Source organism: Pteropus medius, unplaced genomic scaffold, assembly GCF_902729225.1.
Source record: "Pteropus medius unplaced genomic scaffold, Ma_sr-lr_union100, whole genome shotgun sequence".
NCBI lineage: Eukaryota > Metazoa > Chordata > Mammalia > Chiroptera > Pteropodidae > Pteropus > Pteropus medius.
Window position 1 is genome coordinate 9635511 of NW_024342474.1, and position 24902 is coordinate 9660412.

A 24902-nucleotide genomic window follows, 5' to 3' on the forward strand; every position below is an offset into this window, starting at 1 on the left:
CCACCCACCCCCACCTCTCTGGCTACCACCAATTGGTTCTCTGTATCTATGAGCTTGTTTTTTTCTTTTAAGTTTCCACGTATAAGTGAGATGATATGGTATTTGTCTTTGTCTGATGTATTTAACTTAGCATGATGCCCTCAAGGTCCATTCAGGTCTCAAGTGGCAAGATTTCATTATTTTTTTATGGCTGAACAATATTCCATTATATATACCACATTTTCTTTACCATTTATCCACTGATGGACACTTAGGTTGTTTCCATATCTTGGCTATCGTGAATAACGCTGCAGTGAACATGGAGGTGCATGTAGCTATTTGAGTCAGAGTTTTTGCTTTCTTCAGATAAATACCCAGAAATGGGATTTCTGGATCATATAATAATTCTATTTTTATTTTTTTGAGGAACCTCCATACTATTTTCCATAGTGGCTACACCAGTTTACATTCCCACCAACAGTGCACAAGGATTCTCTTTTCTCTACTTCCTAGTCAACACTGTTATTTTTTGTCTTTTTGATAATAGACATTCTAACAGGTGTCAGGTGATATACAATTGTGGTTTTAATTTGCATTTCCCTGATGATTAGAAATGTTGAGCATCTTTTCTTGTACTTGTTGGCTGTCTGTATGTCTTATTTATCAACTTTTTTAAAAAGTTCTATTTTTAAAATGAATCTGAAGCAGAAATGACAAATGTGAATTCTAGGCAGTGGTTACATTGAATACAAATCATTCTATGAATGTTTCTGCATATCTTAAACTTGTCAAAATAAACAAAAAGTTAGTTGATTATCAAAAGGGAAACAAAAAGCTTGAGTTTATATTCACCGTTTGCTGGGATTTTGCTTTTTAAATAACACTATCTCCAGATGTTTGGAATTTGAAATACTTCTATAAATTTAGATGGTCTCATAAATATTATGAATCTTTCAGCATTCTAAATATTCTAAACACTGTTTCTGAGATAAATCTTATTTATTTTTTTACCATTCTTTAAAGATTAGTTAGTCGTCATTAATAATAATATACAAATATGACATGGCCCTTAGACCAGGGTAAAATTCTATTGTGGATGTATTTGCAGAGTTTAGGTTCCAAAGAATATAAGGATGCTCAAGGTATCTCCTTCTCTTGGAACAAAGGAGGGTGTCAAGAATAATACTGTTAAAAATTAAGAAATTTTCCCCAGAAAATCCTTGAGTTAGCACAGCAAGGGCAGAATGACATCGGATAACTGTGGAATGCAGGGAAACAAGAGCAGCTGATCTGCATCTTTTTTCTTAAAGTCCTGAAACAAGAACTGCTTTTAAAGTGAGCAGATCCAGTGTTTCTCTCTCTCTCTCTCTCTCTCTCTCTCTCCCTCTTTCTCCTTCCTTACTTCCCTCCCTGCCTGCCTCTCTCTTTTTACTTCCAGCAATATTCAGTATCATTACTTGATTCTTTTGGTTTCTGAGACACCATTATATGGCCCTGTGTTGGTTGGCCTTCTGGTCATTCTTCTCATTCTTTACTGTTTCTATCCCTGCAGCCTTATCTTAGTCCAGTCTCTTCTCTCCTTTGAGGAACTCATCAGTTCTTAAGTGTTGAGCCAATCATCATCTGAAAAGCTCTCTCCAACCTGAGCTTCAGTTCTGCATTTTCTAGCACTGAACCCTTCCTTCTGTGGTGCATCATCCAAAACTCAAGCACCACCCAACTTTTCATGTCTTCCAGGCTTTTCGTTAGCAGTATCATCATTCTTTTTGGGTGGAAATTCAGAGTCATCCTGCTAGGTTCTATGACAGTAGAGAGTATGACTTGTTCACCTCTTAGGGCCTATGGTAGTGCTTAGTACACATGGTGAATATTCAATAATGTTATTTTATTTTATTTTTTTTACTTCCACAGCTGAAAGTATCTTTAAAAGAAAGTGTTTATTAGGCCATTGCTAGCAAAAAAAAAAAAAAAAAAAAAAAGGAAGAACGGTCTTGGAAGTCAGAGTCTAAACCACCAGCAGCACAGCAGGACAGCTAGATAGAAAAGACGTGTCTGTCATCCTAGAGTTTTGCCAGCATTTTTACACATCAAGTAGGTGGAGAAAAATGTATGCCATTCTGAAAGGATTTACATTATCTGTAGACAGAGGAGATGGGGGAAGGTGAACAGGGCTAGTTCTGAGATAAGCTCAGCAGAGTCTGCAATGGAGTCCACATTAGAGTCTGTAAAATTCATGTGTAAACATGAAGCAGAAGCTCCTGGGGATCTATGGCACCTGGCTATTCTCTCTTTTTTAGATAATCTCAGAAATAGCCACCTGAAAGTTAATGTAACAACTCCAACATACTGTAAGGACTATGAGCAGTCTTCTGTTGGTTTTGCATTGCAGTTGTTAACTGATTTACCCCCTTTTTTTCTCTTTCTTCCTCCCTCTGGCCTGCTATAATTTAATTTATGACATCTCAGAATTTTCTCCTTGTCACTACCAATTCCTTGACAGCCAGTATCCTTGCCTCATCCATCTCTGTCCCCAGACGCTCAAAATATTATCACTTCTGACTTCATTTCTGCCCTTCTTTTCTGGTTCCATTAGAAAAGGACTTATCACTCTTGTCCTTTGTGCTCTACTAATTCTGTCAACAGAATTTTTCAAAACACTAGGCTAATGAGAAGGGGCAAAATTGTTCCAGAGGGGCTGGCCAGACTATTCAGAGCTTGAACTTGCTCACAGTAGTCCTGTAAAAAACATAGTTTTGAGCAATCCACCTGTTACAGCCTCTCAATCTGTCTACTGCCTACCCTGTCCAAAGCCCCAATTCAAATCCCTTGCTTTGAACTTTAAGAAGACTTCAAGTTCTTAAAACTGTTTTCTTCGCTTTTATGCAAGTCCTACTGATTTAGTTTAGTTTCTCAAGCAGCTCTTTACATTTTCACTTGTGGACTTTTTTGATATTTTTTTCTTGTGCCTGGTATATTCTCCTCTGTTTTAAGTTCTTACCATCGTCCTTCAAGGCACAAAATATGTCTGATCCTCTCTAGGGCCTTTGTGAACTGCCCAGGTATTCACTATCTTTGAACTCTTACAGCACACACCTGTTCCTTTACTTGACATTAACAAATACCAACATGAATAATTTATATTTTTGTGCTTTTTTTTTGTCTCTTGACCTTTTTTTTTTGAGATTTTTTCTTTCATACTGTGTCAAGTACACACTCTCACAACCAGAAATTTCACTATTTGTTGTGATAAAGATGAGAGGATTTTATTTTAATAAATCTTTTTAAATAACTTATTTTCCAATTACAATTGACATACATTATATTAGTTTCAGCTGTACAACATAGTGGTTAGACATTTATATAACTTACAAAGTGATCACCCCCATAAGTCTAATACGAAGTTATTACAATATTATTGTCTATATTCCCTATGCTGTACTTTACACCCAGCTCTCTAAATCCTCTCTCCCATCTGAAGACTACCAATTTGTTCTGTATGAGTTTGTTTTGTTTATTGTTATACTTTTATTAAAGCAAACTGCATCCCTAAATGATATTAATCAGTTGAGGGACCACTATATTTAGGGAAGATTCCTTTCTAGCAGGCCAGGATGTGGGAAAAAGGAAAAATATAACTTTACAAAAAGGTCCAGCGTTCACAAGGAACTAAGCTCTTCCTGGCAAAAGATGCTGTTCTTTGCCTATGATGGTGATTTCTGGGTTGAGCTGACTCAAATTCATATGTCCTTATTCATTTTCGAGATGCCACGTCTGTGTCACGTATATGGCCACGTCTATGTGCCAAAAAGGGGCAAGTAGGTGAGTCCCTCACTATTGAGTGCCTAATATATATATATTGTTAATGGCAATACATGCATATATTATACAAAGCCAAATATTTTAAAACCATAAAGTGAAAAGTAACCGCTCTTCAACCCGTCTTTTATTCCTTCAACTATAACATTTGTATGTATCCGTGTACAAGCCCATATTGTGCTCTTTTAAATCATATTCTCAAAAAAAGTCTTGCTATAACTCATTTGTATACAACTACAGCGGCTGGCAGTGTGGATTTAATATAGCGCACAGCTGTTAATTTTGGTTTCTTTTTTTGGTAGAGGCACTTAGATACGCATTTGCCTGCAGTTTCCACCGCTGTCGGGAGGTGTAAACACAAGAAATACAAAAATAGCACAACGAAAAAAGGAGTTCCAAGCGTCCAGCGCCAAACGAGGCTGTGGTAGGCAGGGCATCACCCGCCCCCTGCCAGGAACTCCGGCCTTGAGGCCAGTTCTGCGCGACAAGCAGCCCCTTCCCCCGCCCAGGCCGCAGAGCTCCCAGACCGCCCCCTTCGTGGAACCGGCCGGCCCAGCCCCCGGCCCCAATTGGCGGAGGTGGCAGGTCCTGCTCGCGCGCGCGCGCACTCGCGCGCAAGAGCCCGGATGGGCCGCGGCTTCCGGCGCGCTCCCCTCGGGCGGTAGGGGTCGCCAGTCGGGTGCACCTCGGCCCGCGCGGCTCCTGTTGGGGCATGTGCGGGCCTGTGTGTGTAGAAGAAAAATGGGGCAAGAAGCCGAGCCTGACGGGCAGCCCTAAGTCTTCGGACCGAGGTCCTGCCGCCTCCGCCGCCAGAAGCCACCCTCTCCTGACCTAGTAAGTTCGAGCGCCCTAGTTGCCTGGGCCCAGCGAGTGGAATAATCGCCGAGGCCCAGGGTGTCGGGCTTCCGCGCGCCCGTGAAGGGAGCTTGGCGACCCCCACCCCACGCCAGGCGCGGAAATCCCCGCTCAGTGAGGAGCATGGATCGGCTGGGAAGCGAGTGGGCAGTTCTGGGTTTGCTCTGTGACTTGCGTCTTCCAGCTCGCTGTCCTTTCCAGCTTCTTCTCCGCTCGCAGCCTTTGTGCATTTGGGAATGGGGGGTGAGGAGCACATGGATTTGTGGAAGTTCTGTTGGAAGGGGACGAGCTTACTGCCGCCTGAGGCGAGGGCGGGATTTCGGGCCGCGCTCCGGGTGGGCGGGGGGCTCCGCTGGCGTCTTGGGGTAAAGGTCACGTGGGCGGGGGTGCTGCGGAGCCCCCCCCCGGTGACTTCCAAGCCGGGGGTTGGAATAATGACAGGTGCCTGTTCTATAGCCAGTCTGAACCAGGCGCCGAGTCTGGGCGAGATTGGGCTGGTTCTGTGGGTAGGTTGACTCAGCTTTTCCTCTTGTGCTGGTCAAGTTCGGACACGTTCCGAGTCTGCAGTAAAAGGAGCTAAGCCCTGACTTGTCTCCAGCTGGGGCTATTTAAACCAAGCCTTTTTCCCAGCTGTATTCACTGTGGTCACTGGCGTACGGCACTCCTTCTGTAGTGATCCAGGTAAGGACCCACTTGCTTATGGCTTTACTTTTTAATAAAGGCATTATTTAAAGTTATTATTTATCTCCTTACTATGTGATTTTGTCTTTTTCACAGACGTTTCCTGATTTTAAGTTTTTATCGTGTTTTATTTTTTCCCTACTCTTAGGCAAATGTGCAATACCAGCATGTCTGTGTCTACTGATGGTGCTGTAAGCACCTCACAGATTCCAGCTTCAGAACAAGAGACCCTGGTTGGTATTTTTGTCTCAAGGGTGGCTTTTAAAAATAATTTATGAGGTGATCAACTAAATTCCATAGACCCCCAATTATAGCATGACTCTAAGTGAAATTGTGTGTACATAGGCATTACCGTGTGGAGTAAAAGTTAACTTTAAGGAGCAGTATTTTCTTAGCTCTTCATCACACTGATTTTAAAAGTGAGTTCCATACACTCTTAAGCATGGATACTGACGTTTATTATGTGAGTTTTTTTATGTTTTGACTTATTAGTATTTAACTTTTAAATGATTTCTAAATGTCACAAAAGTAATTAATGCTTGTGAAGAGTTTAGGCATTACAGAAATGTAGAAAGTAAAAACTGAAAATTCTAGTCTTTTTTGACCATGTCTTAGATCTCGTATGTATATACCCACATATATTATGCATATGTGAATTTTAATCTCTTACTCTCCTGTTTGTTCTACTAAAACAAGATTAAACTAGAGATGTTCTGCACATTGTATCCATGTCAATAAATAAAACCTAGAGTTCTTTTTTAATGGCTGCATAGTATTTCCTAACAGTATACCATTGAAAAACTTTATATCTTTACTGATAGTTTTAATTGCCTTTAGTTTTCGAGTATTACAAATAGTGCTGCTTTGAGTATATGTATCCTAACGCAACTGTTATGTATTTCTGTAAGAAAGATTTTATTGTAGGACAACTAATGGGTCCTAAAATATATACGTTTGATCGCTGCTGACAACTTGCTAGCTTACCAAAAGATTTTAAGTTTTCACCTCAGTCAACAGTGAATATTATCAATCTTTATTATTATTTTGCCCTTTTTTTTGTAAAAGGTATTATGTCATTGTCTCAATTTGTATTTCCCCAGTCTCCGGTGAGGTTGGGTATCCCGTGGATAGTTAAATCATTTGTTTCTTCTGGGATTTGCCTGGTTTTATCTGTCCAGTTTCCTTTTAGGTGTATTGTCTTTTTCTTAATAATTTTTTTGCCTTTATGTTGTCAGTTTCCAGTTGACTTTATGAAGTCAAATTTGTTGACTTGTTGGCATTTGAATTTCATATCATGCTTTGGAAGAACTCCCATCCCAAGATTATGCAAATATATTTATGTATTTTCTTCCCGTATTCTTATTTTTAATCTAGATCTTTATCTGGAATTTATCTTTTTGTTCTCAAGTATAAGATTAAGTATGGTATTATCTTTTATAGAAGTTATTTTTATTAATGCATGTTTTAGTAAAGAAATGATGCTTATGTTGCTTTTTTACTTTCAGTTCTATGTAATTTGAAGTTAATATAGAATATATAAAATTTTAGAAGAAAATAATTTTCTGAGAGTTCATTCTTTAAATAGCTTGAAGGTAAAGCACATATGTAAGCACAAAAAATGTAATCAAGAACAATAAATGATTCAATAATACTTTATTGTGTATTTTAACTTTTATAGTTATTAAACAATATTCTATTAATTAGCTGGAAATAAGCACTTTTCTTAAATTTAGTTTTGAGATTTAGATCTCAAACTGGGATGCTGTCAGATTTCAAAGTTAGACAAAAGACAGTAGTATATTAAAGAGGTGCAGAGGAATGAGTGTGTGGAGGTGGCAAGCTGTAAGCATACTTGAGTTTTGAAGATTTTGATACAGCAACAGATAGAAAACATAAGCACATGTTCCTGCCCCCTTGCCAGTTATATTTTCTCAATACCACTTGTAAAGCCTCTAGATCAGCATTAGACAAACTATAGCCTATGGGCTAAATTTGGCCTGCTGCCTATTTTTAGAAATGAAACTTTATTGAAATGCACCCACACTTGGTTTAGATGATATTTATGCTTCTGAGTCAGGTCATCTGGCAGGAAAGGCTTAAAATATTTACTGTCTAGTCTTGGTCTAGTTTTCTGACTCCTTGAATACAGGTCATATGTTTTTTGTCTTTTTTTTTTTTTTGCAATTCCTTTTACTCTGTGGTGCATAGTAGAAGTTCAGGAAATGTTTATCAAGTAGATACTTGAAATGGAGACCAATTAAGGCAGCATGATATAGTAGGAAGAAAATGGTAGCTTGTAGTTGAGGGACATGAGTTGCCGTCTCAGATCTCTAACTATTTTTGTCAGCTTGGGTTAGTTATTTAAGTTCTCCATTTTTCAGGAACCTAATCTGTAGAAGAAAGAGATTGGTAAAAGGCCCCACACTAAAGATTTATTCTTTTTTCTTGGATTTTGTAATTTAGTTTACAGTAAGACTATTGGACTATTCCATTTATGGTTGAGTTTGTCAGGTAGTAAACAAATGACAGAAATAGCTAGAGGAAAAAAGAATAACTGGCACTGTCTTGGATACTCTTTTGATGGCAACTGATGATGCTTGAGGAGTCTGTGGCTATTTGCATAATAATTAGGTCCCAGTATTTTTTTTCTAGACTCTCTAGACAGTCTGTGATATTCTATTTAAATATTCTATTACATTTAGTGAAAACATTATGACTTTTTGAATTCTAACCTTGTGGGATTGTTAAGTGTGGTGTGTGCTCCCTTTATTGAACTACTTTATGGATGTGTTTGCTGTGGGGTTTATAGTTCTGTAATAATTTTGGAAGTATAATAGCAACTCTTTGTTCTTTATAGGTTAGACCAAAGCCATTACTTTTGAAGTTGTTGAAATCTGTTGGTGCACAAAAAGACACTTACACTATGAAAGAGGTAAGCCGAACTAAGAGTTAACATGGTAACTAATGTCTTACTACTTATGTATAGCCATGGGGAGAAATTGGCCAGATAGAGGGATTTTCAGTAAACAATGGTATTAAGTATTATGACAATTTGGACTAGAATTTGAGGCTGAAAATGTTAATTACACTGAGTTTCATTTCTCAGCTAGAAACTGAGACAAAGGGAAGCTCTGTAGATGAACCTACTAGGCAGAAAGGTGAAGTCTTCTCAGACTGCTAATTTCTCAGAATTATGTTTTTAAATACATGAAATAAATAGGATTAGAAAGAAAGGAAACATTAAAATACAGTTACCAGAATAGTAATCTAGTTTGTAGATTTAGTAGTAGATCTAATAAAATTTTGAAGTAGTGAGGAGTATAATGGATATTTTGGAATGTTTGCATCAAGCATAGTATGACGAATACTATGTCACACTTGTGATTCTTGTTGATGAAATAATCACAGGTATTGCTAATACTTTGTTTTTTGCCTATATTAGTAATGGAAGGAGAAGCTAATTTTCAGTTCAAAATTAGTAAAAAATAAAGATTTTTTTTTTTCATCTAAATTCTAGGGGCTAAAAATTAATACTTTTCCTTCTAAGTTCTTCTAGTTAGGCTAATAATCAAATTAACAGATTAACAGGAGATTAACAGGAGAAAATCAAAATACATGCACATGGAGAATTCATACAAGCATGAGAATTCCAAAGACAGCGAAGTAAAATTGGGTACATATGTCATTTTAATCAAAGGAGAAGAGAGGGTAGGGACCTGAGATTTCAGAGGAAGTAGGCAGTTGACAGGTAGTTGATGAGAAGCAGAATTTACATGGCAAGTAAATTTTTGCTAGGCACCCAGAAATAATGGGACACAGGTTTTTCCCTCTGAATCTCTTAGGCAGGAAAGGAGTGTGTGTGTCAAAGGTTCTTTCTGAGTCTTTATGATGCTTTTAATAATCAATTTGAAATCAGTATCCCAAAAGGCACAGTTTTTGAGGTGGCAAAACTTTGTTTCCCTTCAAAATTAATGGACCTCCTGAATTCTTTCCAAAGACTTCTTGGGCGTCCATGGATCCCAGGTTAAGAACCTCTATACTAGAGATACATGAGTACAGTATACTGTTCTTTCTGGGACAGAGGTGAACTGATTCGTGAACATATGTTTTATTTAGTGGATGCATTTCCATGTATTGTTCTCTAGCTTTAAATTGGTACACAGAAGCACGATTTTCAGTGAGGAATTAAGTCATCTTAGGCAAAATTTCAATGTGAGCGAAATGTGCCTCTTCTCTCCCACTTAGTTTACGGGGCTCAGATTTCTTAAAACACTAAAGTACCTTACCTACCTCGGGATAGTGGGGCAGGAAGAGAATCCAGAACCTTTTCTTTTTCAGCCACACTTTTGTAAACTTCCTTATGGGATGTTTGGTAAAAAGGAATCTAGGTTCTCTTTCTTCCTCTTTTCTCATTGTCAGCCATCTCTCCAATCCATAGTCATGGAGGAATTATTTAAGTCTGAAGTCTGCTTAGCCTGTTAAGTCTATAGACAGTGCTTGCAGAGAAATGTCAAGGTAAAGGACGTCGTCAGGGTTGTTAACTTGGGTTTGACCTTAACTACCATTACATAATCAATTAAGGAAACAAAAAAGGGACTTAGTAGTAGTTAAAAATAAGAACGTTGATCAAGGCCGTCGTAAAGACTTGGAATGCTTATGCTAAGTTATATAACAGTAATGTATATATTGTCTGATAGAGTTTACAGTTGTAGGATCTTTGTTCGGGGACATGTGGGAGAGTGATGAAAGCTAGTACGAGATAGTAGGACATTGGACCAGGAGTCAGAAGACTGAGTTAGTTTTCTTATTTCTATTGTGGTGATAACATTTCTATGAACTGTTAGAAGAATGAGATAGTGCTTATAAAAGTACATTATAAACCGTAAAACACCATACATATTTAGATGATTGTTATTAGATTTGTATGTGGATGTCTTTAAATGTATTGCCTACTTATTAACAGAGTATGTAGAATGTAATTTATCTGTATGTGCATGATTCAGGGTCATTATTTTGATTATTATTGTATAGATTATATTGATATCTTCAAGGGCTTATTTTATTCACTAAATTCTCTCAAACTGTAGAAGTAATTGGTTATTTTCCTATCTTGCTTATCTGTGATGATCTCAGAGGCTATTGAGGTATATGGTGTTGAGATAATTTACTACATGACTTCAGATCACTGCTATATTTTAGGTAATATTTTTGTTTTTGTTTTTTATTGCTATCAGTCGTTTTGCATTTGACTGCTGTTTCCCTTCTTCCTAATATGTAGTACCTAGATATTTGGGCAGCGTTAAAGTCTGGGAACAAAAAATACATTTTAAGGTTTATTTAACTAAATCAGAGAAGCATCATCTGCTTCCATCAAATTAAAAGGAAAAGATATAAAAGTTTTTTTTTTTTAATAGTACTGAAAGGTTATACTAGATGGTTGTAAATGGCTGATAGTTGTTTAAGCTTCTTCAAATAAGTGAGATATTGAAATGTATTTGAAACTAACATTTAATTTTCTTTAATGCTCAAATCATATTTTTTTTCAGGTTATATTTTATCTTGGCCAGTATATTATGAACAAACGATTATATGATGAGAAGCAACAGCATATTGTATATTGTTCAAATGATCTTCTAGGGGATTTGTTTGGAGTGCCAAGCTTCTCTGTGAAAGAACACAGGTAAATTCTTCAATCCATTGTAAAAAGCCAGCTGGGTAAACATTTCAGTTCACCTTTACCCTCACTCCCTTTCCTCAGAGAAAAATTGTTACAACATATATAAAAGATGCTGAAATTTAATTTCATAGCAATATAGTATGTTGTTTGAGAACCTGAGTTCTAGAATCTTAAAAACCTGAGTTTCAAGCCTAGTTCAGTAATTTTCTAGCTGTGTAACTAAGTAAATTGACATAACCCTTTCTAAACCTTAGTTTCCCCCTGTTTGTAAAGTAAGGAAAAAATATAAATACTTCATGTGGAGGTTATGAAGACATTGTGTAAAAAGCATATATTTGGCACATAGTAAACTCAATTATTAGCTATTTGGTGCATATTAAAAAAATATTATTATAGTCACTTCCAAAAATTTTTATTACATCCTGTGATAAAAGCTTAAATTTAAGCTTTAGTTACTTTAGACATTTTTTTTTTGTCGTATACCATTATGGTACTTACGTTAAATTTAACTCAGATAACATTTCTAGAATTATTCTACTGAGAGCTGAAGACTTTTTTCAGTCATTCTTACATTTGGAATTTCTTGTCCCACTTGGTTTAGCACAATCTTTATGGAGCCTTAGCATGTGTATCCTAATAAATGAATACTTTTCACATGAAACAACCAGATTGTATTGGTATTTAATGTTCAATAATATTATAGCTAAAAAGACGGTAATTAAGTGGGCTATTTATAAATTTATTCTGAACATGAAGACAGAAAGCTAAGATGAATAGGAAAGAAAATGACTAGTTTGTCATTGAAAGGTATTTTTTTTTAAAGATATTTTTACCTCTCATTTTTATATTATGTGCAGATGTGTTTTAACCTAGTTGTGAACATAATATGTTTAATTTTGTCCTTTTTCAAAAAAGGTTTATTGGAGTGTCATTGGTTAATAAAATTATATATCATCTTGATTTTTAACATTATATAAGCATCTTTCCATTGACAAAACCACTTCTGTTTAATATTTATGGTACCATTTTATACTGGCCTTAGGATAAAGCTTTAATTTTATAAATTAAAGAACTGTATCAGTGATTTTACACCATTCGAGTATTGAATCTTTTGATAATGTTTGGAGATAACAGTTTCTGATATTGAAAGCATACTGTTAGAATTATCTTTGACTTGAATTCTAATATGTTGAGAGATTAACCACTGGGGAAATTGCTGACTCGGAAAAAGCATATGAATAGGAATATTGATTTTTGTGAGTTTAAGGAGGTGTATACAGTCCCAAGGGTGAAAAGAAATAGTTGGATTTGGCACTTCCACCTTAACCTTGAGGATTATAAATGGTATCTTTTAGCTAATAAACATTCTCTAAAACCATTAGTTCAAAATAAAGAAACATACTTTCACATCACTGAATACTGGAATAAGTGAATTGCCTTCCTATTTGGATGTGAGTTCCATGAGAGCAGAGATTTGGTTTTATTTTATTCTTTTCTCCATTTTCTAGAATAGTGGCTGGTACGTAGTAGGTTCTCAGTTCGTATTTATGAAATCAGTGAATACTGCTTTATTTTTAATAAATTTTAAGATCATGAAAGAAAATCAGATGATTGGTCCAAGGTCGATGAAAGTCAAAATTATAATCAAGTTTCTATATAGTGGGTTTTCTATAACATTACTTTTTTTAAGTAGTCTGCTTTTAAGCACAGAAATAGAAAATTTCTTTTCTGTTTGAAAATAAGTATATATATTAACCTGCCTCCTGCATTCACACCCATTCTCTGTGGTCCTTTGGTAAAATACAAACAAGGCACATTTCAGGAAATCGATAGTCAACTCTTTCATCTAGAGACTTAAAAGTAGCTGTATATAATCATTGTGCAACTTTAGGTACTTTTTAGGGCTTGGAAGCTTGATATAATTTAAATGCAGTGATTTAAAATTTGGTTTGGGTACAGTAGTTCATACTAATAATACATTTAAAAGAGATTAAATCCAGTTTAATACATTTTTATTTTAAAATGTGCATTTCTTATTTTTTTCTCCCTACAAGGAAAATATATACAATGATCTACAGAAACTTGGTAGTAGTCAATCAGCAGGGTAAGTTAATTTTGAATATCATAAAAATATTTTAAAGATGTTTTGTGTATGTACAGAAATTTTATGATTTTGATTCTCTTTAAAAGTTGCTTTGTTATATGTTGAATTATAAAAGAGTGTGATTAATAGGAAGAAATACATGTGAACTAAACACAATACTAGATTCTAATGCAGACATATCAGTTTTAAGCCTTATGTTATTAGAATTTGTCTTGAAAGGTAGATCATTTCAGAAGCTCCCTACTTAGTAAAGATATGATTGAACCTTGAAACATGTATTGAAAGATTTTGGGAAGTAATTATACCTAGGTAAGACCATTTGAAACAAGGATGGGTATTTTTGTTTCTTTGGTTTTTATAGTAGACAAAACTTTGTTTACCAATTTATTTAGGTAAGTGAGATTTTAATACATTTAGACTTGTTCTTAACTAGTTTTTTTTTTGAGTCACATATCCCTTTGATAATCTCAAAGCAGTGGATTCTCATTCCAGAAGGATACACATATGTAGTGGTATGCTGGTAAATGTTTAACAACCCACTCTCTAAGGGAAAAGCCCTGATTTGTAGTGGTTGGTGGTTTCCATGGTATAAATATTCCCATCATGGCCATTTTCAGGCTATAAATATAGAGTTGGGAAGAGATGTGTACAGTCTGCTTTTGAATGCTGTTGGGAGCTGACTCCAACACAACACAGGTTTTTTAAAGCCCATCCTCGAAATACAATTAAGAACTGTTCTCAGAAGTTCATTTACTTCTCTGGATGAACTGACCACTCCTCTGTGCTACCACTATTCCATATTTAGATTTTATTGTTATAATGCTTTGTTATACCTGTTTATATTTCTCTTTCCTGTGTCCTATTCAAGTTTGCATTCTACATCACACAGTACAGTGTTTTATTTATATGGTGTTTAGTGAGTGTTGAATACTTGTTTTTCCAAAGTTAGGATTTAAGGCCCAGAAAAGGGCATCACCATCTTGTCCCAGAATAGAAGTAACTTTTAACCTGGCGACCTGACATTTTATTGTTTTACAAAGCTCTTTATGCATTCAAATGAAGGCAAATAAAATAACTATAGTACTGTAGTATTTTCATTGTTCTGAAGTATTATCACAGATGTATTTATTTGTTTATTTAAATAAACCTTGGTAGATTACTAGGAAGATTTTATTAATGAGATGGTAATTATAGATTATTTATATTATTTCCTTTCTGAGTTTGTTCCAGATTTCAGATTATTAGCATTAACTTCAGAATTTATATCAGCGTTCTAAACCTTGTCACACCTAGTGCTTTTTATTGCATCTGTTTGGTAACATCTGTATTACTGTACTAAAAATATAATCTCTCTGCATGTACATTTTAAAATCAGTGTAATGCCTATAAACCATTATGATGTATATAATCTCAAAATGTTAATGCTCAGTCCTAACTTCACTATTAAGATGAAAATGTCTCCAAAAGACTGTAAAGGGCATTTGATTATGATCGTTTGTAATTGTATATATTCCATACCTGAAACTTTGACTTTTGAGCTCCAGGTCTCCATATCCAACTACAAACTAAACTCACCTACCTGAATGAGTTTCATCCACTTTAGTTCATTATCTTCCGTTCCAAATCTGTCCATTTTCTGCAGTTTCTGTCTTGGTGAATGGTACCATCTATTTGTCCACCCAAGGTAGAATCTTGGAATCCTTGAGTCCTTTCTCCCCTGCCTTGTATATCAGACACCAGGGCTTTTATGTTTTTAATTTCTCTGGAACCGTTTCTTTTTCCATGCCTTAGTTTAGGCTTCAGTACTTTTTTATAAGTATTATTGCAGTTACTGTCTAATACTGGTTTTCCTGCCTCTGCTCCCTTTTTCTTGTATTTTGCTAGCGTGAGTTGTCATTCCCGTGTTTAAAATGACCATTTAGAGAGGAGTTCTTTATTGCTCTCTGGATAAAATACTTGCTGTGTACTAACAAGTCAGTTTTATCTCTTGGATTAAACTTTTTTATGGGGAGTGGCTGCAGCAGTACCCTAGGAAAGATTCCAAAGTATCAGCTGGGAAGAGTGCAGTGACACCGGCGAGTGCTGCTTGTTGACATTCTTGTGTTTAGTAAGACACACAAGATAATTTATGATTCTGCTTACATTTGGTAATATACTACATGTAGTTTCCTGCTACAGGCACTGGTAGTTGACTTTTGGATGTTTTTCTTTTTTAATACAGTGATCCCTCAATCTGGAATTGTCTTTTCTAGTCGTGCTTCTAATTTTTGTTCCTCAGACACTGCTCTATTCCTACCAAATAATTGCTCTGCTTCACCACTGATTTATCTTACACTTCTTTTATTGTGTTTATTATGCTTAATTACTCTTATGTGTCTTCTATATTAAAATTGAATTATCTTATTTACATCTCAAGAATCTAGCATGGGGATGGCACTTGGGAGACACGTTTCTTTGTTGAAATGTTAAATTGTATAAGGAGTTTGTCCTAGACTGATGATTGAATGGCCTTTTTTTCCTAGTTTGTAACTTTTTGTTTTTATTTTCTATCAGAACCATCAGATTCAGGCATACCTGTGAGTGAAAACAGGTGTCATCTTGAAGGTGGGAGTGATGAAAAGGTAATCTTGAAACTACTTGTTCTAGTATGATGTTTCTTATAAATTGAAAAGGTTATTTAAAATAGAATTTTTAGTTTCTTGGTGTTAAAATTAAGTTTGTGGTGTGTCGTGTCCGCCCCCGAATGCTTAGGACCCTGTGCAAGAGCTACAAGAAGAAAAACCTTCATCTTCAGATTTGGTTTCTAGACCATCTGCCTCATCTAGAAGGAGAACGATTAGTGAGACAGGTAAATATGAATATTTAATTATCATTTTTAAACAGCTTTTTAGTGTTCATTCTCTAATGAAATTACTACATTTAGGCTTAATGAAATCGTGCTTTTTTTGGTTTAGATGAATGAATTTCTTTGAGTTTCATTGATTTATTTGGTTTAAAAATTGCTTTCTTAGCAACATTAGGTAGAGTTTATTGTGCTCCTTGATTTTTATAGTTAGCTAGCTCTCTGTTCAAGATAATAGAGAACAAAGGTTTAAACTCTGTTTTACCTATCTTAGCAGTTAAGTGATAAAACCTACCAGTGAGTTTAAAAACATAAGTAACATCTTAGGAACGAAGATAGGATAAGAGAGTAGCTAAGAGTATTTTTGCAGAGAAAAGATGGTGGAGGAGAAGGCTATTGCCTGATCAAGAGTATAATAACTAAAACTCTGTGATTCAGGTGAAAGATGATCAGTGAAATAGACTAAAAAAACCCAGACTGGAATCTTGTACGTGAGGACAGAAGGCAGTAAGGGCAGAGGATATCTTACTAAATGGCAGAGGATATCTTATTTACATGGACTGGAACAAACGGTAGTTATTTGGTTGGGAGAAATCAAATTATATTTGTAACTTATGCCAAAGTGAATTCCAAATATATCTTCTAAGTATATTAAACATCTTTGGTTCTTTTCAGGGAAAAAAAATCTTAAGTTTGGTTTTGACAGAAAAATTCTAGATTGTTTGCTCAGTATAAGTTGTGGAGGGATTAAATTAATTGTAATTTAAAGTAGATAAAAAATTTCAAGCTTTATAAAGTCTTTTAAAGATTTAGTGTTCTGCTCTGTTGGACAGATCCAATGAAAGAATGTTGACTTTCGAAATAGCACTATTTTTCTGTTTAATTTCATTGAAACTAAATTTAAGTACAGATAGGTACTCTAAGACAGCTCAGTTTATAAATAAATCATAGGATAGCAATTTAATTAACTTGTTTTTTCTTAACATATCCAGAAGACAATTCAGATGAATTACCTGGTGAACGACAAAGAAAGCGCCACAAATCTGATAGTATTTCCTTTTCCTTTGATGAAAGCCTTGCTCTGTGTGTAATAAGGGAGATACGTTGTGAAAGAAACAGTAGCAGTGAATCAACAGGGACTTCATCAAATCCGGTAATCTTCTTGTTTTAAATAAAACGAGACTTTTTATTTTTAAAATCTGATTCTGGCAGTTCTAATAAGCATTCAGAAAGAATGCACATGTATAATATGCGATTGCTGCTATGCACAGTGGTAAATTTTTCTTTAAAATAAACCTTTGTAAATTTTCCCCAGGTTTGGGGAGAAGGGTGGAAAATAGTGGAGTTGCACTGGGTTCGTGTTGGTAAAATTAGTACTGATATTAATAGTTATTAATATCACCCTACATATTGGAGCCTCTTTGTGGGGCCATTGCACCAATATAGTAAATTCAAATAAATTGGAGTATAAGGTGGTCTGAGAATTTAGAATTTTTTTAAAAAATAAGGGAACAAAATTGAAAATTTGCTTCGATGTCTTAGGATTCTAAGGCAAATTGTCTTGAGTATTTAGAATAAAAGTATTTTTACTACGCTGTCAGCAAGTAAGTCTCAGCTTCACATTTGTTATATGTAGGTCTAGACATCAGGGAAGGGTTTATTTACTTACTAAGGTTGTGAAATATGGGTATATTATTGCATGGTTGACAGATTATCAGTACTTTCTGATTGATATAAAATTCTAAAGTATTAGCCAGGAGTAAAATTCTTAAGTGATGTCACTGAAAGAAGTTTTGTAAAGAATGTTTGACAAATGGAATATTTTCTTTTTTGTCATTAACATTTGTCCTTAAAATGTTATTAAAATTGGAACCTTTATTTGTGATACAGACAGCAGTGCTTCATGGTCATTCTGGATATGAGTGATCATTTTATAGTTCTCTAGAAGATGTAAGAGACTGAACCAATTGTGATAGTAACCTTATTCTTATAATGTTAGGTTTTTCTCTTTCAAAGCAGTGATTTTATGGATACAGATGTGCCCTTTAACGTTCGTATTTAGTAGAGCTGTTACTTGTGTAGGCCACTAGATGGCTTGGGGAGAGCAGGTTCTTTATTCAGTACATATTTAAGTGTGTTTTCTATGCCATCCATTTGGCACTGAGATACAGTGGTAGTCAAAGTAAATATTATCCTTGCCATCATGAGGAGTTAGACCATCAACAATTAAATAATTAAACATTTAATAAATGCTATGGAAAAAATACAGGTTCTTGAAAGCAAATATGTATGATCTGAAAATTCCAATAAAAGAAAACTTGACATGTACACAAATTTTATATTTAGGTAATTATATTCCTTACAATGTTCCATTAAACTTAGTCTTTGTTAAAGTTGTTCCAGAATTCTAGCTTCATGGTATTTACAGTCCTTGTTCTTGCTTTCCACTTGGGACACTGCCTTGTTATCAAAGAAATGTAGCAGGTATTCCCCCTTCCCCCCACCGTTATTCCTACTGTACACTCTCTAAAAATTCCTCTCTATTAAAAATCTTTTGTTTTTCAGGCCAAGTTCCTAGTTATAAAAACTTTTGGTAGGGCCAATTTTTTTTTTTCGATTTAGCTTACTTTATATAAGAATGTTATAGACATCATTTGGTGTCGTCATTCACCAGTTTGTTAAGGAGTTAAAGGAAAGTATATTTGCCTCGCCTCTTTCGGGTTTTATAAATTGAGAAACTAAGGCTATATTCTAGGCTCTATATCAGTTGGTTTACATGGTATTTTATCATCTCAGTAGCCTCAAACTCCATTTATAGATGAGAAAACTGAGACTTGAGGGTTTCAGATAACTTTTTTAAGATCCCATAACTAATAGCTGTCACAATTGGAATTCAGACAAAACCAGGGAATTCTGACTTTAAAATTTAAGATCTTTCCAGATCAAGCCTGTCTTTTGCTTTTACAATATACAATATTTAAGTGAGTAATTCTTTTTTGAACATTAGCCAGAATATTTAAAAAGAACTTTTAATATTGCTTTCTTCATAGTACCCTAGAACTGGAGTGGGCAAACTGGGATGGGATAGTAACTGTTTTGGGCTTTGCAGGATATATGATCTTTGTTGCAGCTACTCAGCTCTGTTGCTATAAGGCAAAAACAGCCATAGATGACAGGTAAACATGGGTGTTGCTGTGATCCATAAAACTTTAGGGTAGAGGCCAGTTTGCTGACTCCTGCCATAGAGGCTGCTTTCTGAGACTTAATTTTTCTTGTGATTTTCCTCTTATTCTAAACTTAGTGCACTAGTTAATTGAAATATCCAATTTGTTCAATATTTTATTGAAAATATTATTGTATTCTAGCTTGACTTGTGATTTTAACCTGATAGTAGAGCTGTTATGAATTAGAACTGCAACTTGATGAATGTTGCTTTTACTACTACTTGCTTAACATCACTGTAAAAAAGTATTTTGACTTGAGTGGTTACAAAATAATATACTTTGTTTTTGTTTTTATAAATGATAGAAATTTATTAGAGATCATTTAATTCAAACTTTTTCATAGATGAAGTAGCTGTTGCCTTTACAGGTTATATATGTTTAAGGTTAAAGAGCTACCTAGTGGCAAATCTAGAATAAGAATGTATGTATCCTGACTCCTAGATTTATGTACTTTTTCTAGTTCTACCCTTAGCCACTGACAGCACATAATTATGGGATCGAAAGTCTTATTAGGTTCCTTTACTATTAATTAGAGACCTAAAATGAGGAATCACATGAGCAGATACAGAATTTTAAAAAGAAATAGAAATGTTTAAAAGTTCTTCCAAAGAAATTATTCTCAAAGTTTATTATAAAACATAAATCTCATAGTTATTGCATGTTTTAGCTTCTAGTATTCTACCAACTTAAGGTGATTAAGACAGGTCTTAATACTTAAAGTGTGTATAATTCAGATAAGAAACTTGCAAAATTGTTTTTGCATAATTTATGTGTGGAAATATATAATCAGTAATAATCATAAGTAGTAATGGTAATAAAAGGTTCAGAGGGTTCTTTTAGTTGTGGTATTATCAGAGGCTTACTTCTGTCAAAAGATGAGCAGGACTTAAAACTTGTTATTCTAGTTAGAGTGTGGAAGTTGAAGTGCCAAGTGGTTTATGAAACAATCTAGATTTGGCCGATAGTTCATATTTATTGGTGGGGGTGGGAAGTGTCTAGAGATAAGCTGAAAATGTTCATATAGTCATACTGTATGTACCTTGAATGCCAAGAGGATGTGGCCTTTTTCCTTAATGTGGTGAGTTTGAACAGGGAAAATAATAGTGTAGTAATGACCCAGAATGTTAATCTAGTGTCAGTGTGCAGGATAGATCTGAGAAAGAACTAGAAGCACAGGAATGAGTTAGGAAGCTGTTACAGAGGCCAACAAATAATGTACAATGTCACACTTTTTTTTTTCTTCTCATTTTAGGATCTTGATGCTGGTGTCAGTGAACATTCAGGTGATTGGTTGGATCAGGATTCAGTTTCAGATCGATTCAGTGTAGAATTTGAAGTTGAGTCTTTCAATTCGGAAGATTATAACCTTAGTGAAGAAGGACAAGAACTCTCAGATGAAGATGATGAGGTAGTTTTATTTTTCTAATTATATTCTAAAGTTTTAAAATATTTTCCATATTGACTGCTGAGATTGAAAAAATAATGTATTCAGATTTCACTTGAAATATTTGACTCTTGATTAGTTCAAACTGGAGTTTTGTTTTCTGGACTTGAGCCTTCGTAGTTCTTTATATTTTTATAAGTATAATCCCAAGAAGTAGGCCTTAATGAGTATTCTTTTAATAGTTTGCTCATTTAAAAAACGATTTAGTTCCCTTTTTGTATTTACTTTTTATAAAAGTAAAGAAAGCATGTATACCATTAAAGTCACATAGTACCTCCAGCTCTGTTGCCTACATTTCTACCTGTTTTACTATTATTTATTACCGCTATATTAATAAAATAAAAACAAGTATACTGAATATTTTTGCTTTAATTATTTTAAACATTCTGTTTGTTGACTTTTTACCATAGTAGATGAGGGTTTCACTGATCTGTTTTCCACCTTTACACTCATTCCATTTGACCTTTGTCTCAGAATTTCTCATATATAGTAATACATGCTATTTGTTTAGGACTTAATACTAAGAAGCCTTCCTGGTTGAAGAAAACGTGATGAATTGATGCTAATGGATTTATTTTATTAGGTATATCAAGTTACCGTGTATCAGGCAGGGGAAAGTGATACGGATTCATTTGAAGACGACCCTGAAATCTCCTTAGCTGTAAGTATATATTTACCTTTTTAAGGAATTGAAAAATAATATCAAAGTCAAGATTAGAAAAATACGTCTAATCTTCCTGACAAGAGGTAATTTTTATGAAGTTAAAATTTTAAAAATTTTAATGATTTAAAACATTTTTGTTCTTTTGTTTATTGTGGTGGGATCTGTTGCTACATTTTTTAGTTTTTTCCTGCTGGAATTTGAACTTTTAAAGAACTTTATTATGGACAATTTCAAATATATAGAGCATGCAGAATAATACAGTGTATCTCCAGTGGTACTTATCATCATGTTCTAATAGTTACCAACATTTTGCCAATCTCATTGAATACAAACATTTTCATATTGATTTGTATTAGAATGTAGGGTTTGACATTAAAGAAATTAGGACTTAAACATTTCCTACTTCCCTGGGTTCCTGAGGTATTGGAAGTTTTTTTCCAAACTGAATATTGCTTTAATTTTTGTTCTTAATATTGCCTCTTTCTTTGGTTTTATCAGTTAGAAGAAACTTACTCTGACAACTTGAATGAACCAATGTGGGAGAATGAATAGTCTCCACCCTTTTTGCTAATGTCTTATGTTATTTGTCAGGCAATTTAAAAATGGTTACATTATTCGTGTCAGGATAGGAAGGATCTCCTATGGCAAGTTTTACATGTACAATGTTCTCAGGCAAGAACCATGTTTCAGTTAAGGCAGGGAGATAAAGGTATGTTCAGTAAAGAAGCTAGGGATGTGAGGGAAGTTTGTTATCCAAATTGCATGGTGGAAAGATTTGGGAAATAAATTAGGGTAAGGAAGAAGCAATCAACAGTTATAGAGATGAGAACATAGGGAAGGATAGATAAGTAAGGGGCATACATTTTGGATAGTGACAAGGATGACAGATTTTAGCTGTCAGTGATTATTGGGGAGAATGTTTTAGCATCACTTCTGTGGGTGAAGTTAGGGAACACTCAGCTGAGCATTGATTTTAGTGCACTTCTAGGGGAGTCAGTGGCAGATTGAGTGGTGGTTTCATCCAGATTGATTGGGTGGACTCTGAGCACAGTATCCAGGATTGAGCCTTTAAAGGAAGTTAAATGGGTATGAGTCTCATTACAGAGCAGAAGATCGATCCCATATCACTTGCTTCAACTAAATGAACCATGTGTCCTTGAACACATAACTTTATAGGTGCATGGTTAAAGTCATGGTGAATAAATTTTTTGTTTTAGTATTCTTCAGAGTTTAGCTGAGAAATACAGGAAAGACTGGTAAATGCTGAAAATTGAGCTGTGTGATATATTTTACCTTAGACATATTAAAGTTGCTAGCATAGATATGACTAGTTATTAAAGGGTTACAGAAACTCTCTTATTTCTTTGAAGGACTATTGGAAGTGTACTTCATGCAGTGAAATGAATCCTCCCCTTCCACCACATTGCAACAGATGCTGGGCCCTTCGTGAGAATTGGCTTCCTGAAGACAAAAGGAAAGAAAAAGGGAAAATGGATGAGAAAACTGAACTTGAAAACTCAGTACAAGTAGAAGAGGGCTTTGATGTACCTGATTGTAAAAAAAATCCTACAGTGTATGATTCCCGAGATTCATGTATTGAGGAAAATGATGAAAAGATCACACAAGCCTCCCAATCCCAAGAAAGTGAAGACTATTCTCAGCCATCAACTTCTAGTAGCATCATTTATAGCAGCCAAGAAGATGTCAAAGAGTTAGAGAAAGAAGAAACACAAGACAAAGAAGAAAGTGTGGAGTCTAGTTTTCCACTTAATGCCATCGAACCTTGTGTGATTTGCCAAGGTCGACCTAAAAATGGTTGCATCGTCCATGGCAAAACAGGACATCTTATGGCATGTTTTACATGTGCAAAGAAGCTAAAGAAAAGGAACAAGCCCTGCCCAGTATGTAGACAACCAATTCAAATGATCGTGTTAACTTATTTCTCCTAGTTGACCCTTCTATAAAAGTAGAATTATATATTTCTAACTATATAACCCTAAAAATTTAGACAACAGGAAATTTTATTTTTTTACTTGTATCAAAACAAGAAGGTATCTTGATGCATGTAGATTTGTTTTCTGTAGTGTAATTTACCTACTTTGGGAGAGGGAATAGTGAATATTTATTTTCTTTAATGAAAATTTCACTCCTGTTTATATTTAGATTTTAATGTAATTTGAATTGGATATATAGTTCTTCCTTTACCCCTGCCCCTCATATTTTAAATAATTTTCACTTTCTCTTAAACGAGAAGTATCTGATTTTTTTTAAAAAAGTGCTGCAAGTAGGACATTTAAATATAACTTATTTAGTACTTTTTATGTGAGGAGGAGAAAAAGTACGAAATACTTAGTATTTAAATTTTAGATATTCTTAAACCTTTTGACTCAGACTTTGTAAGTAAAAATGCTTTTATCTAGCTTCATTGATATAGTAAAGGATAGGTGATAATGATAATGTCAGTTTGAGAAGTTTTTGAGAATAGCCATCATTTACTCATAACTTTTTTAAGGCTCTTTGGTACAGTGTGGAATTGTCTAGGCATCTAACTTAGGCAGATTGTTTCATCCAGGCCCTTTTCCATACCTAATTTCAGAGTTTAGTGCCATCTGTTGTTTGAAGTTGAAAAATTATAAGTCACTTTGAAATGTCTTCATCAGCTGGGTTACATGTTCCTGGTAGTTACCTAGGTTTCAGACGTTTGCTTAGGGCCAGTTTTGGAAACAAGTGAATTCACAAAGACTAATTGAGAAACTTAATAATTAGAAGGATTGTTTGTTTTTAAACTAGCTGGAAATGTCATAAGTTCTCTCAGTAAAACAACTGATTGCTTTCCTTTAAGGCCAGTAGGGTCAAACATAGGATTATAAAATATCAAACTGAATAGATTAACATACTGATTTATATTTAAATATAAATCTTCAGCAAAATAGTGAAAATAACCACTTTGATTTAGAGTCCCAATGTTTTTCTCCCCTGTAGGACAGTTGTACATTCTCAGGTGAGGACAATAAAATCAACTGAACTATTAGTTTAGAATGGAACTGAAGGAAAATTTTGCACAGCAAGTTTGTGTGCCAGTTACTAATGGTATTGTATTAAACTCTAAAAACAAACGACACGTACATGTGACTTACTGTGTATACGTATATACGTAGGAAACAAATGCTTGAAGCAATCAGTACATTAGCCAAAGAGTGATCTTTAAATACATTAAAGCTTTATTAATTTGGAATTTATAATAACTTCAAGTAGAGTTGGTAGCAAAAATGCAGTTATAAACACTGTACTTTCAGGATATGTTATACAGTGTTATGCTATTTACAAAACATTCAGATCTGCAAATTGTCTCATTCAGCATGCCTATCATTACTATCTTGATTGTCTAAAATTTTGGCTTTTTATACATAAATTTATTGATTTATGAATAAACGATTTATTAATTGTTTGAGAATTGTTTCAAGAATTGATTATTGGATCTTTTAAACACTTAAAATTTTCCTATAATAATGTTTTGTTAAAATAGAGATTATATTTGAATATCATCTTATTTCGGTAATTAAAGGTATAAGTCTGAACATGCTTCTGTTTTTAGAAAGGCCATGCCCACTCACTT

General features: G+C 34.6%; 1 protein-coding gene across 2 annotated transcripts; it reads left to right on the forward strand.

The window, feature by feature from the left end:
• Positions 1–4463: 4463 nt before the first annotated feature.
• MDM2 (MDM2 proto-oncogene) lies at positions 4464–24740 on the forward strand. 2 transcript variants are annotated; one of them, XM_039865963.1, is made up of 11 exons: positions 4464–4629; positions 5480–5564; positions 8189–8263; positions 10878–11011; positions 13063–13112; positions 15666–15733; positions 15864–15960; positions 16947–17107; positions 20431–20586; positions 21206–21283; positions 22657–24737. In XM_039865963.1, the coding sequence occupies exons 2-11, from the start codon at positions 5484–5486 to the stop codon at positions 23233–23235; spliced, it is 1479 nt and encodes a 492-aa protein (XP_039721897.1). In that variant the 5' UTR covers positions 4464–4629; positions 5480–5483; the 3' UTR covers positions 23236–24737. The 2 variants fall into 2 exon arrangements, with proteins under 2 accessions (XP_039721897.1, XP_039721898.1); XM_039865964.1 differs by lacking the exon at positions 4464–4629 and adding an exon at positions 5131–5331 and having other exon boundaries at positions 22657–24740.
• The last annotated feature ends 162 nt before the right edge of the window (positions 24741–24902 follow it).